At 49.2% G+C, this 14,832-nt stretch overlaps 1 protein-coding gene across 2 annotated transcripts in view; it reads left to right on the forward strand.

Moving 5' to 3' along the window:
- ALDH3A2 (aldehyde dehydrogenase 3 family member A2) overlaps nt 1-14,832 on the forward strand; it is a 126,780-nt gene that overhangs the window by 105,718 nt on the left and 6,230 nt on the right. For both annotated transcript variants that reach the window (XM_075336248.1, XM_075336249.1), the window contains exon 10: nt 5,157-5,392. In XM_075336248.1, coding sequence (XP_075192363.1) covers nt 5,157-5,392 — 236 coding nt within the window. The remainder of the gene's footprint in view (nt 1-5,156; nt 5,393-14,832) is intronic.

Here is a 14,832-nt window from a genome sequence, read left to right on the forward strand (position 1 = left end):
GCACTACCAAGAAAGAGAAGTGGTGGAATTCTGTAAATCACAGGATTGATAGACATATTAATAGTATGCAAATGATCAAGCCAAGTATAGGCCCTCGGGTTTTAACAGTAATTGTGTGGAGTCCCTTTAACTCCTTAACGACCGCGGGCAGTGAAATTACGTCACAGCGGTCAGTGTTAACCCCACCCGGCTGCCGCAGGTGATCTGCTTAAATGTACCTGATTTTTACAGCTGACACATGTTTCTAGCAGGCACGAGCAGATCTGCGATCTGCCCGTACCTACTTAACTCCTTAAATGGCGCTATCAGAATAGGACTGTGCCATTAGAATCGCGGACGCAGTTATAATTTACTCACCGCCTGACACCGGAAGTCATGTGACATGATCACATGGATCCGATGGTTGTCATAGTAACACAGGGTCATGTAATGACTCCTGTAGCTCACATGACTCACTTCCCGATTCACTCAGCCAAGAGCTGTGTGAGGCAGGAGATGAGCATATCTGGTGTTCACAGCTGTGTAGCTGTGATCAGTAGATATGGAAGAGCGATCAGACTGCTGATCCCTATAGTCCCCTAGGGGTATTAGTAAAATTAAAAAAAAAGTGTTTTAAAAAGTTAAAAAAAACCCATAAAAGTTCAAATCACCCCCCCTTTTTCCCAATTGAATATTAAAGGGTTAAAAAAAATACACACAAATTTGGTATCTCTGCGTTCAGAAATGCCAGTTCTATCAAAATATAAAATCAATTAATCTGATCGGTAAACGGCGTAGCGGCAAAAAAAATCCAAATGTCATAATTGTTTTTTTGGTTGCGGCAAATTTTGCACAAAATGCAAATACTAGCAATCAAAACATGGCATCTGCGCAAAAATGGTACTATTAAAAATGTAAGCTCGAGACACAAAAAATAAGCTATCACTGAGCCCCAGATCCCGAAAAATAAGAACGCTACAGTTCACTAAAAATGGCGCAAAGTGTGTGCCACTTTTTTTTTTTTCTTTTTTGGACAAACTTCTGATTTTTCTTTTAATTCCTTAGATAAAGGTAAACGTATACATGTTTGGTGTCTACGAACTTGTACTGACCTGAGGCATCACACCGACACATCAGTTTTACCATATAGTGAACACAGTGAATAAAATATCTCAAAAAGAATTGTACAATCACACTTTTTTTTTTTTTTTTTTTTCTTCGCATTTTGGATTATTTTTTGCGGTTTTTCAGTACACTATATGGTGAAACTAATAGTTTAATTTAAAAGTACAACTCGTTCCGCAAAAACGAGCCCTCACATGGCTATTTTGACAAGAAAATAAAAAAGTTACGGCTCTCGGAAGAAGAATGGCAGAAAAAAAATGGAAAGTGCAAAATCTGCTGGTCGTGAAGGGGTTGAAGACGCAGTCCAGTGAAGGAACACCCTGTGGATGCAAGCAATTTGTCAGCAAATACGGTTAAGGCTGGACTCACACGAACGTATTAAAAAACGGTCCCATTCTCGTTTGCGAGAGTCGGACGAATTTTTCTCACTTGTCATCAGTGTGCACTCAGTGTGCTGTCAGTATGCAATCCGTTTTTTTGCACAGCAGCTGTTACTCATTTACAGTCATGTACAGGAGAATTTACAGTGTTCTGTGCTACATGATAGGATTGTATTTAGAAAAACGAATGTTACTAGGATGGTCCGTGTGCCGTCCGTGTGACATCCGATTTTTCCTCGCACCCATTGACTTGTATTGGCGAGCCTCGGACGTATTCTGGATCAAATCGCAGCATGCTGCCGCTTTTCTGGCATCCAGAATCTGGATGCAAGAAAAGCTGACCAACAGCTCTCCCTCATTGACTAGTATTGGTCCGAGTGCAATGCGAGAATTTCTCGCATTGCTCTCGTCCGTTTTTGTCGCTCGTGTGAGCGTACCGTAAAGGAGAATGTTAAGAATAGTTGAACAGGCAATTCACAGACAAGCAAATTGCCGCCAGATCTAAAGCTTTTGCTCCAACTAAGGCCGGAGTCGCACTTGAGTGTGACTTATGCGAGAATAGAGTTACATCACCTGGCACTGCCTGCCACTGTCCAGACAGGAGTGTGTAGCTGCATAGAAATACAGTACATGAAGCTGCGCGGTCCTGGCCGGAGAGCAGCAGACAGTGCCAGGTGATGCAACTCGATTTTCATACGAGTCACATGCAAGTGTGACTCCAGCCAAAAATGATGTCTACACATTGGCAGGTGTGCTCTCTAACCCGTCTGGAAAAGTGCTTAATAAAAGCTAAAAACAATGAACATATCCCCTGCAGTGTGAAAATTACTTGCTACCCATATATGCAATCTTTTGAGCTTCTTTTAACAGCTTCACATATGTAATTACACACAGCGGTTAAAAGAAGTGAACTGATCATTTTCCAGACTGCAAAGCAGCCACAAAAAACGACCAAAAAAGAAACTTCAGGAATAACACGAGTGGTTTCCTAATGGAGCTCCTCTTTGCATAGCTCGGCGGGTCCAATGACCGCTCCTGGTGTAAATGTTTCCAACTAAGCAAACAAATAAACGCTCAATTAATCACATTTTTGTGATTTGGACATAAAAATAATCTTTCTGCATGTCCAAGATTTATGTAACCTGAGGATATTATGGTGACAATGAGGAAACTTTACAGGGGCAAACCATTCTAAGGCTATGTGCGCACTAGGCGTTTTTTTCACGCTGCGTTTTTATGTGCGTTTTTGTCTAAAAAACGCACCCGCGGCTAAAAAAAACGCGGCAAAAACGCATGCGTTTTTGCCGCGATTTGGTGCGTTTTTTGCTGCGTTTTTGCTCACTGCGTTTTTAATCAGTGCACAATGCCATTAAAGATTGTTGATGAAAAAAAAAGGTCTGATGTCATTTCCTTCTTCAAAATGTTCATTGTATGCAGGAGAGCAGACAGCAGCTGCAGAACTACAAGTCTCAGCATCCTCCATTCACTAGTGTATGCAGGAGAGCAGACAGCAGCTGTAGAACTACAAGTCTCAGCATCCTCCATTCACTAGTGTATGCAGGAGAGCAGACAGCAGCTGCAGAACTACAAGTCTCAGCATCCTCCATTCACTAGTGTATGCAGGAGAGCAGGCAGCAGCTGCAGAACTACAAGTCTCAGCATCCTCCATTCACTAGTGTATGCAGGAGAGCAGACAGAAGCTGCAGAACTACAAGTCTCAGCATCCTCCATTCACTAGTGTATGCAGGAGAGCAGACAGCAGCTGCAGAACTACAAGTCTCAGCATCCTCCATTCACTAGTGTATGCAGGAGAGCAGGCAGCAGCTGCAGAACTACAAGGCTCAGCAGCCTCCATCCAGGACTGTATGCAGTTTTTTGCCCAAAAAGAAAAAAAAATGACATGGGCTTCGCCATATTTTTGTATGCTAGCCGGGTACAGCAGGCAGATACGGGCTGCCCCCAACCCCCAGCTGCCTATTTGTACCCGGCTGGGAACCAAAAATATAGAGAAGCCCTTTTTTTTTAATTATTTCATTAAATAATTAAAAAAAAAAAATGACGTGGGCTTCGCCTAATTTTTGAGTCCAGCCGGGTACAACTAGGCAGCTGGGTATTGGAATCCACAGTGCAGGGTGCCCATGCTTTCTGGGCACCCCCACTGCGAATTGCAGTCCGCAGCCACCCCAGAAAATGGCGCTTTCATAGAAGCGCCATCTTCTGGCGCTGTATCCAACTCTTCTAGCTGCCCTGATGCCGGGTGGCTAGCTAGGTAATAATGGAGTTAGGGCTAGCTGTATATTATCAGCTAGCCCTAAGCCCGAAATTCATGGTGTCACGCCAATATTAGACATGGCCACCATGAATTTCTAGTAATGATAAAAAAAAAAACACAACACACAGAAAAATATTTTTATTAGAAATAAAACACAACACAATTAGTGACTCCATCTTTATTGAAATAAACCCCCCTCCGCAGTAATCCTGGGTCAGGGTCCCGCGCCGTCCAATCAGGATCCAATATCATCTGATCGGTTTGCTGGAAGGCAAAGCGATCAGATGATGTGTCAGGATCAAGTGCCTGAATCCCATCACACAGCAGCTGATTGTATAAAAGCCGATTATACAATCAGCTGATGCATCAGTGCAAAAAAAAAAAAAAATAATACTCACTTATGTGCTGTGGTGATTTCCGGCAGCTCCTGGAGCGATCGATTGGACAGGAGTCTGATCCTATACGATCGCTGCCGGAGCTGCCGGTAATCAGCTGATGAAGTCCCCTGACGGCAGGATCAGCTGATAGCCGGCCGGGCAGGAAAAAGCCGGCGACACCGCGATCAGCTGATGCGTCAGGTGACTGCATCAGGTGATCAGCGCCAGGTCCTGCAAGCAAGGTCCTGCCGGCCGGGGAGACTGCACACAGCCAGAGCGGCGGGACCGGGAGGAGATGGGAGCGGGCATGGCACCGGGACCCTGCGGACAGGTGAGTATATGACATTTTTTTTTTTCTACTGTTCACTTTGGTTTTCGCCGCTGCCTCCACCTCCCGCCCAGACATGGCGCCGCACGGAGCTGACATGCACAGGACGGGAGGTGGAAGCAGCGGTGACGGTACCGGGAGGATTCATGCTTCTGTGTTTACCAACAGAAGGAATCCTCTTCCTGTACACGTCACTGTAGTGCCCACCCCTTGCGTGTATAGCTGCGTTTTTAGTCATAGAAACGTGGCTATATGCGTTATTCATTGCGTTTTTAACATCTCATTGAATTCAATGAGTGAAAAACGCAGTGGAAAACGCAGAAATAATTGACATGCTGCGTTTTTGTGGTCACCACAAAAACGCAGCTAAAAAAAAACGCTGTGTGAGGACAGCACTTCTGAAAACCCATTGACATTGCTGGGGAAGCAATGTCACTGCGTTTTCAGCACAAAAACGCGGTAAAAAACGCCGCTAAAAACGCGGCAAAAACGCCTAGTGCGCACATAGCCTTACTGTTCATCTGCACATATTGCTGATGATGTCTAAATGTAAATCCAAGCAAATGAGTGCAGAATAATAGCTCATTACAGGAAAATTATATGCATATGTTGCTGTCCTAAATTAATTAGTGTTACAGATCGAAAAAACACAAACGTTTCTTTCTTTTTTATTTTTTTTCTTCAAATTTACATAGGACACAGTGGCATTGGTGCTTACCATGGCAAACATACATTTGATACTTTCTCTCATAAACGGGCGTGCCTTATCAAGTCCTTATCGATGGAGGGTGCGAACAAACTCCGGTATCCCCCTTACAGCCAGAAGAAACTAGATTGGGCTAAGTTTTTATTGATGAGCAAACTGAACAAGAAGAAGCTGGGTCTTGTGCTCCTGCCTGTTATTGCTGTAGTAGCAGCTTTGATTTTGAAGGTAAGCTTTTATGTATATTGTGATGATATGCCATAGCAGAGAAGAAACACTTTATTACTGTACGTAAAGGTTCTGGTCCTATTACCCAATAGTCTGTTACTAAATTATTCCACTTGTAAAACCAACAAAATAACACTGATTCCAAAAGAGCTCCAATTTTCTTCAACCGGTTTCCCTTATTTAAAGGGGACCAACCACCAGGATTTTCATGTATAAACTAAAGCCAGTGCAATACTGACACTATCCTGCTGATTCTAAACATACCTTTTACTTGTGAGATCGGATGTATGCTTTCTGAAATATAGACAGGTAAAGTTTGTGAAATGCACTGTTCTTTGATGATGGGTGCTACAGAATATCTAATAGGTAGGTCGGGTTTTGCAAGTTATTCCCGCCACTGTCCTTCCTCTCCCTCTCCCTCTCCCTCTCTCTCTCCCTCTCCCTCTCTCTCTCCCTCTCCCTCTCTCTCTCCCTCTCCCTCTCTCTCCCCCTCTCCCCCTCTCCCCCTCTCCCCCCTCCCTTCCTCCCCCTGTAATAACAGACAGGGGGAGGACGGACAGGCAGATGGGGTGGAAATTACTAGCAAAACCCGAGCCACCTATTAAATATTCCATTGCACCTCTTATCAAGTAACAATGCATTTCACAAACTTTACTTCCCTATGTAAGGGGTAGTCGGACCCCTGGTAGTGAAGGAGCGTTTTCTTTGTCGCTCCATTGGGAGACCCAGACAATTGGGTGTATAGCTTCTGCCTCCGGAGGCCACACAAAGTATTACACTTTAAAAAGTGTAACCCCTCCCCTCTGCCTATACACCCTCCCGTGCATCACGGGCCCATCAGTTTTTCGCTTTGTGTTGAAGGAGGCAGACACATCCACGCAAGCTCCACATTTTAGTCAGCAGCAGCTGCTGACTTTATCTGATGGAAGAAAAGAGGGCCCCTAACAGGGCTCCCGGCATGCTCCCTTCTCACCCCACTCTGGTCGGCGGTGCTGTTAAGGTTGAGGTACCCATTGCGGGTACAAAGGCTGGAGCCACATGCCGTTATCCTTCCCCATCCCTTAGGGGCTCTGGGAGAAGTGGGATCCTAACCGGTCACCATGCACTGGGACCGGGCTCCCTCCGCAGCCCCTGGGGGAATCTGACGGACAGGAGACCGGGTATCATCAGGGACAGGCCCTGCTTCTCTGAGGTACTCTGTGTGCCCTTGGGGACGGCGCATAGAGCGCCTGTGTGCAGTGGCTGCTGTGTGTTTGGTATCGCCGGGACTACCGCGCTGACCGCGACTGTTTCCCGGCCGCGTTACTAACTTTAGTCCCCGGCTTCTGCGGCCTAGTACCGCATACTCCCGCCCCCGGGCCTGCCAGTCAGGGGTAAGGGCGGGACGCTAGACTGGACGTCAGCGGTGAGGGCTGGAGCATACTTAGGTATTCTCCTCCCCCCTCACTGAGCACTGTGGGGCACCAGATTCCCGCACTTTCTGAGGCACGCCCACGGCCCCCTCCTCCTCTGAGAACGCTGGCAGCCATTGCTATCAGCACTTCTGCCGGTGGAGAACTTCAGACGAGCTCCACAGCTCTGGGAGGCCCAGGCAGGGAATCTGGTGGACACACAACCGCTGAGGGCGGTCGGTAAGCCGCACCTGTTACCAGGTGCTGGCCCCCCCCCGGGTGCCGAAGTGTGTGTATATATATATATATATATTTATATATATATCCATATATTGTATACATTTGCTCTGTTCGGCCGCATTTATTTGTTTTTGGCTATATACCCTCACTGATTGCTCTAAGAGGAGACAACAGCATGTCGTCCGCAAAAAGCAAGGGTGCCAAGGCACAGGCTTATTTTGCAACCTGTACCTCTTGTGTGGCTATGTTACCTGCAGGTTCCACCTACCCTCATTGTGTGCAATGCTCGGCCCCTGTGACACTCACTCAGCCGGAGCCTCAGCCACTGGTGGGACCCTCGGCCCAGGTAGAACCACCGGCTACCACTGTCCAGGTGGCAGGGACAGAGTTTGCAGTGTTGGCTGAGAAACTTTCTGAGTCACTTTCACAATCCATGGCTCAGTCTATGGATAGATGGTCTGCTAAGATACTAGAAGCCTTGCAGTCCAGACCGGTAACACAGGCCCCGGGCACTGTTGAATCATTGCCCCCAGGCCCCCCTCGGTCGGCGCAGCAAAGTGCTCCTGGGGTGACTCCTAGGTCCCACGGTGAGGACTCCGACACGGACCGCAGTCCCAGACCGGCTAAGCGGGCTCGCTGGGAGCTTCCCTCGACTTCATCACACTGCTCAGGGTCTCAGCATGAGGACTCTCTGGAGGATGAAGCGGAGGTGGCAGATCAGGGCTCTGATCCTGACGCTGCTCTCAATCTTGATACACCTGAAGGGGACGCCTTAGTAAATGACCTTATAGCGTCCATCAACCAGGTGCTAGAACTTTCTCCTCCAACTCCACCGATTGAGGAGTCAGCTTCTCAGCAGGAGAAATTCCAATTTAGGTTTCCCAAACGTACACGGAGTGCGTTTTTCGATCACTCCAACTTCAGAGATACAGTCCAGAAACACCGAGCATTTCCGGACAAGCGCTTTACTAAGCGCCTTAATGACACACGTTACCCCTTCCCCACTGACGTAGTTAAGGGTTGGGCTCAGTGTCCCAAGGTGGATCCTCCAGTCTCTAGACTGGCGGCTAGATCCATAGTGGCAGTGGCAGATGGTTCATCGCTCAAGGATGCCACTGACAGGCAAATAGAGCTCCTGATGAAATCCATATATGAAGCCATAGGCGCGTCTTTTGCTCCGGCATTCGCAGCCGTATGGGCACTCCAAGCTATCTCAGCTTGTCTGTCTGAGATTAATGCAGTCACACGTGCCTCTACTCCGCAGGTCGTGTCTTTAACCTCTCAGGCGTCGGCTTTTTCGTCCTACGCCATGAACGCCGTCCTGGACTCTGCGAGCCGTACAGCGGTAGCACCCGCCAATTCAGTGGCAGTTCGCAGGGCCATGTGGCTACGCGAATGGAAGGCAGACTCTGCTTCCAAGAAGTTCTTAACCGGTTTGCCATTTTCTGGCGACCGTCTGTTTGGCGAACAACTGGATGGAATTATTAAACAATCCAAGGGAAAGGACTCGTCCTTACCCCAGTCCAAACCAAACAGACCTCAGCAACGGAAGATACAACCGAGGTTTCGGTCCTTTCGGCCCTCAGCCAGGTCTCAATTCTCCACGTCCAATAGGCCACAGAAGGGCCAGAGGAACTCTGGTTCATGGAGGTCTAAGTCACGTCCTAAAAAGACCGCCGGAGGAACCGCCCCCAAGGCGGCCTCATCATGACTTTCGGCCTCCCCAAACCGCATCCTCGGTCGGTGGCAGGCTCTCCCGCTTTTGCGACGCCTGGTTGCCACATGTCCAAGACCGATGGGTGAGAGACATTCTGTCTCACGGTTACAGGATAGAGCTCAGCTCTCGTCCTCCGACTCGTTTCTTCAGAACATCTCCGCCCCCAGAGCGAGCCGATGCTCTCTTTCAGGCGGTGAACACTCTGAAGGCAGAAGGAGTGGTGATCCCTGTTCCCCTTCAAGAATGTGGTCGCGGTTTTTACTCCAACTTGTTTGTGGTGCCAAAAAAGGACAGATCATTCCGTCCCGTTCTGGACCTCAAACTGCTCAACAGACACGTGAAAACCAGACGGTTCCGGATGGAATCTCTCCGCTCCGTCATCGCCTCGATGTCCCAAGGAGACTTCCTAGCATCAATCGACATCAGGGATGCTTATCTCCACGTGCCGATTGCACCAGAGCATCAACGCTTCCTGCGTTTCGCCATCGGAGACGAACACCTTCAGTTCGTGGCACTGCCTTTCGGCCTGGCGACAGCCCCACGGGTCTTCACCAAGGTCATGGCAGCAGTGGTGGCAGTCCTACACTCTCAGGGACACTCGGTGATCCCTTACTTAGACGATCTTCTAGTCAAGGCACCCTCCCGGGTGGCATGCCAACACAGCCTGAACACTGCTCTGGAGACTCTCCAGAGGTTCGGGTGGATCATCAATTTCCCAAAGTCAAAATTGACACCGACCCAATCGCTAACTTACCTCGGGATGGAGTTTCATACTCTCTCAGCGATAGTGAAACTCCCGCTGGACAAACAGCGTTCACTACAGACAGGGGTGCAATCTCTCCTTCGAGCCCAGTCACACCCCTTGAGGCGGCTCATGCACTTCCTAGGGAAGATGGTGGCAGCAATGGAGGCAGTTCCATTTGCGCAGTTTCATCTGCGTCCACTCCAATGGGACATTCTCCGCAAATGGGACAGGAGGTCGACGTCCCTCGACAGGAACGTCTCTCTTTCCCGGGCAGCCAAAGCCTCTCTTCAGTGGTGGCTTCTTCCCACTTCTCTGTCGAAAGGAAAATCCTTCCTGCCCCCATCCTGGGCTGTGGTCACGACGGACGCGAGTCTGTCAGGGTGGGGAGCGGTCTTCCTCCACCACAGGGCTCAGGGAACCTGGACTCAGACAGAGTCCTCCCTTCAGATCAATGTTCTGGAGATAAGGGCAGTGTATCTAGCCTTAAAGGCGTTCCAGCTGTGGCTGGAAGGCAGGCAAATCCGAATTCAGTCGGACAACTCCACGGCGGTGGCGTACATCAACCACCAAGGCGGCACACGCAGTCGTCAAGCCTTCCAAGAAGTTCGGCGGATTCTGCTGTGGGTGGAAGCCACAGCCTCCACCATCTCCGCAGTTGACATCCCGGGCGTAGAAAACTGGGAAGCAGACTTTCTCAGTCGCCAGGGCATGAACGCAGGGGAATGGTCTCTTCACCCGGACGTGTTTCAAGAGATCTGTTGCCGCTGGGGAACGCCGGACGTCGACCTAATGGCGTCCCGGCACAACAACAAGGTCCCGGCATTCATGGCACGGTCTCAAGATCACAGAGCTCTGGCGGCAGACTCATTAGTTCAGGATTGGTCGCAGTTTCGACTGCCTTATGTATTTCCCCCTCTGGCACTGCTGCCCAGAGTGTTACGCAAGATCAGGTCCGACTGCCGCCGCGCCATCCTCATCGCCCCAGACTGGCCGAGGAGGTCGTGGTACCCGGATCTGTGGCATCTCACGGTGGGTCAACCATGGGCACTACCAGACCGACCAGACTTGCTGTCTCAAGGGCCTTTTTTCCATCTGAATTCTGCGGCCCTCAACCTGACTGTGTGGCCATTGAGTCCTGGATCCTAGCGCCTTCAGGGTTATCTCAAGAGGTCATTGCCACTATGAGACAGGCCAGGAAACCAACGTCCGCCAAGATCTACCACAGGACGTGGAGGATCTTCTTATCCTGGTGCTCTGATCAGGGTTTTACTCCCTGGCCGTTTGCCTTGCCCACTTTTCTGTCTTTCCTTCAATCCGGAATGGACAAGGGTTTGTCTCTCGGCTCTCTCAAGGGACAGGTATCGGCGCTTTCCGTGTTTTTTCAAAAGCGTCTAGCCAGGCTTCCGCAGGTACGCACGTTCCTGCAGGGGGTTTGCCACATAGTCCCACCTTACAAGCGTCCGCTAGAACCCTGGGATCTTAACAGGGTGCTAACGGCTCTTCAGAAACCACCTTTCGAGCCGATGAGGGATGTTTCTCTTTCACGCCTTTCGCAGAATGTGGTCTTCCTAGTGGCAGTCATATCACTTCAGAGAGTGTCTGAGCTAGCAGCGCTGTCATGCAAAGCCCCCTTCCTGGTGTTTCACCAGGATAAGGTGGTTCTGCGTCCGGTCCCTGACTTTCTCCCTAAGGTGGTATCCCCTTTTCATCTCAATCAGGATATCTCCTTACCTTCTTTTTGTCCCAATCCAGTTCACCAATGTGAAAAGGATTTGCACTTGTTAGATCTCGTGAGAGCACTCCGACTCTACATTTCTCGTACGGCGCCCCTGCGCCGTTCTGATGCGCTTTTTGTCCTTGTCGCTGGCCAGCGTAAGGGGTCGCAGGCTTCCAAGTCAACCTTGGCTCGGTGGATCAAGGAACCGATTCTTGAAGCCTACCGTTCTTCTGGGCTTCCGGTTCCTTCAGGGCTGAAAGCCCATTCTACCAGAGCCGTGGGTGCGTCCTGGGCATTGCGGCACCAGGCTACGGCTCAGCAGGTGTGTCAGGTGGCTACCTGGTCGAGTCTGCACACTTTCACGAAACACTATCAGGTGCATGCCTATGCTTCGGCAGATGCCAGCCTAGGTAGGCGAGTCCTTCAGGCGGCGGTTGCCCACCTGTAGGAGGGGGCCGTTTTACGGCTCTTTTTATCGAGGTATTCTTTTACCCACCCAGGGACTGCTTTTGGACGTCCCAATTGTCTGGGTCTCCCAATGGAGCGACAAAGAAGAAGGGAATTTTGTTTACTTACCGTAAATTCCTTTTCTTCTAGCTCCTATTGGGAGACCCAGCACCCGCCCCTGTTCCCTTCGGGCTGTTGTTCTTTTGTGTACACATGTTGTTCATGTTGAATTGTTCTTTGGTTCATGGTTTAGTTCTCCGAACATCCTTCGGATTGAGTTTACCTTAGACCAATTTATAAGTTTCCTCCTTCCTGCTTTGGCACCAAAACTGATGGGCCCGTGATGCACGGGAGGGTGTATAGGCAGAGGGGAGGGGTTACACTTTTTAAAGTGTAATACTTTGTGTGGCCTCCGGAGGCAGAAGCTATACACCCAATTGTCTGGGTCTCCCAATAGGAGCTAGAAGAAAAGGAATTTACGGTAAGTAAACAAAATTGCCTTCTTTTCCCCCCCTGAAGACGCCACAGTAGTATGGTGGCAAATTGTAAATGTTAATGGTAAAATGTTACCTGTCATAAACTGTTTTCCCACTAGGTGCCAGTGTAGAGCAGTGGTTCCCCTGGTAACAGTGGCAGGGAAGGAAGGGGCAGGGCAGCCTAGGTGGGGAAGGAAGGGTTCTGAATGCAGAGTCCAGTGTGCAGTGAGATGTGACTGGAGAAAGAAGTCTGAGGTAACGGGGCAGAGTGTGGAAGTGGTGCAGTGGCAGAAGAAGTGGAAGAGTCAAGACTAGTCCCAAAGCCGGTAGTGTGTACTACAGTGCGAGTGCAGCTATCAGGGGGATAACAAGTGGCCCCTGCAGGCGAAGGGTAGTGCCCTGACAAAGACGTGAAGGTAAATGGGAACGCCCGTAGAAAACAAGTGAAGTAGTTCCCCCGCAAAGAAGTGGAGAGGTGAGAACTTATCCGGAGCCGGTAGTCTGTGCTAGATCTGCCCTATAGTAAATCCGGGTTCAGTGTGCAGCTACTAGGGGGTTAACGCATGTCCCCTGCAGGCAAGGGAAAGTTACTGGGGAAAGAGGAAACCGTCGGCAAGAAGTGTAAGCTGTAATCCGAAGTGACTTGATGCTGAAGGGTGTAAAGAAGAGCGGAAGTTGTGATCAATAAAATGTTTCTTGGTTCATCAACTGCCTATCTGTGGCTCTTTACTGGGAGTGGTGAAGAGGCCTGTGAGCCGAGAGGAAAGGGTGTTACCAAGAAGCAAATGGCCCACATGGAAGCGTTCCTGCCACCTACACTCTGCCCCACAAACAACACCTCTGTTTTAACAGTGACGGCCGGGCCGGGGGTCAGCCTGTCGCCCACAGGGCGAGAGACCGCGACTACAACCCCTGAGGTGCCCCCTGCCCCCGTTACACCTATATTTCAGAAAGTATACATCCGATCTCACAGGTAAAGGTATGGTTAGAATCTGCCTGATAGCGCCAGTATTGCACTTGCTTTAGTTTTGTACATGAAAATCCTGGTGGTTGGTCTCTTCCACAAGAATTTTTACTTTTCAACAAATTAGTACCAGCAAGTAAAAACGTTTGTAGTGTGCTTTTTTTATTTTTAAAGTTATAGCAATCAGGCTTGCTGAAATTGGCATGACTGATCCTTATTGCCTCTAGTGACATTTATCCAGTGTATGATTACAGCTTCAGGCCCTGTGCGCACACTGCGTTTTTTGCTGCGTTTTTTTTTGCTGCAGAAAAGATGTGGTTTTTGTTCATAAAGTTCATGCAGTCCTTCCCCAGCAAAGTCTGTGAGAAATTCAAAATACTGTGCGCACGCTGCAGTTTTTTTCCCTACAGGTTTTGCTGCAGAATTTCTGCAGCAAAAAGCAGCATGTCACTTCTTTTCCGCAGGTACCTGCAGTTTTACCATTGATAATGGTTAAAAACTGCAGGGACAAAACCGCGTGCGGATTATGGGTGCGGTTTTTTTTTTTTGCCGCAGGTGTGGAATTCTGCCAGAGGGTGCGTATTTTGCGCAAGAAACACATCTACCCAGTGCGCACAAACCCTAAAGAAGTTTGTTAGCAGGTTTGGAACAAAAGTCTGCTGTCACTTTTGACTGCAAGCGTGTGAATTCTCACATCTCACTTAGTACTCACTGTCAGGATTCTCTGGTGTGTGATCACTCGTGTTATTGTGCGTGATTTGAAGATTCACAAATCTGCAGTCAAATGATGACTGCAGACTTTCTTGCCAAACCTAGCTGACCCATATTCCTTATTGCAATATTGACCAATTTCTTATGTAGAATTATTGTTCATGTAAATGATTCAAGATGGGGAACTTTCTGAAACTGCATATCACATCACTCTATATTTTGAAGGCCATGTCCACCTTCACATCCTTGTGTTTTTAAATGTCTTGAATACTCTAATTACCGTATTTTTCGGACTATAAGATGCACTTTCCCCCCCCCCCCAAATGTTTGGGGAAAGTAGGGGATGCGTCTTATATTCTGAATGAGGCTGCGGGGAATGAGGGTGCTGCGGTGGAGCGGGTCATCAGCGGCATGAGCAGGCTGTAGCAGCGCCTGTCGTGACCAAGTGGGCCCGCTCATTTCATATGCATGCATCCTCCCGCCCATCATCTCTCAGCGCTGAAGCCGACGCTGACAGGTGGGCAGGATGATGGGCGGGGATGCGCGCATAATTAGCAGCCGACCCACGTGATCACCCCTGGCAATTACAGCCTGGAGTGATCATGTGCTGCTATATTCACTGTCCCCCGCGCATCATCATCAGCGCAAGGGGCAGTGAATAAGTACGATATACTCATCGTTTCCTGCAGCACCGCGATGTCCTCCTGTCTGCTGGCCCGCTGATCTGTGTAGAGAGCGGTAAGCACAGCGATGATGTCATCCCTGTGTGCACCTCTCTTCACACACATCAGCGGGCAGGGAAACAGGAGGACATAGCGATGCTGCAGGGAACGGTGACCGGCTCCACACAGGTCAGCGGCGCTGCTGCTGGCATAGACAGGAGGACGAACGATGCTGCTGGAGTGAGGAAAGGTGAGTATAAACGTTTATTTTTTTTTTGTGTGTGCCGCAGGATGGGGGTGTATAGCAGGATGGGGGTATTTTATCAGTTTAGTGGACATTTTTACAAGGATGGGGATTATATACAAGGCA

Source organism: Anomaloglossus baeobatrachus, chromosome 2, assembly GCF_048569485.1.
Source record: "Anomaloglossus baeobatrachus isolate aAnoBae1 chromosome 2, aAnoBae1.hap1, whole genome shotgun sequence".
NCBI classification, from domain to species: domain Eukaryota; kingdom Metazoa; phylum Chordata; class Amphibia; order Anura; family Aromobatidae; genus Anomaloglossus; species Anomaloglossus baeobatrachus.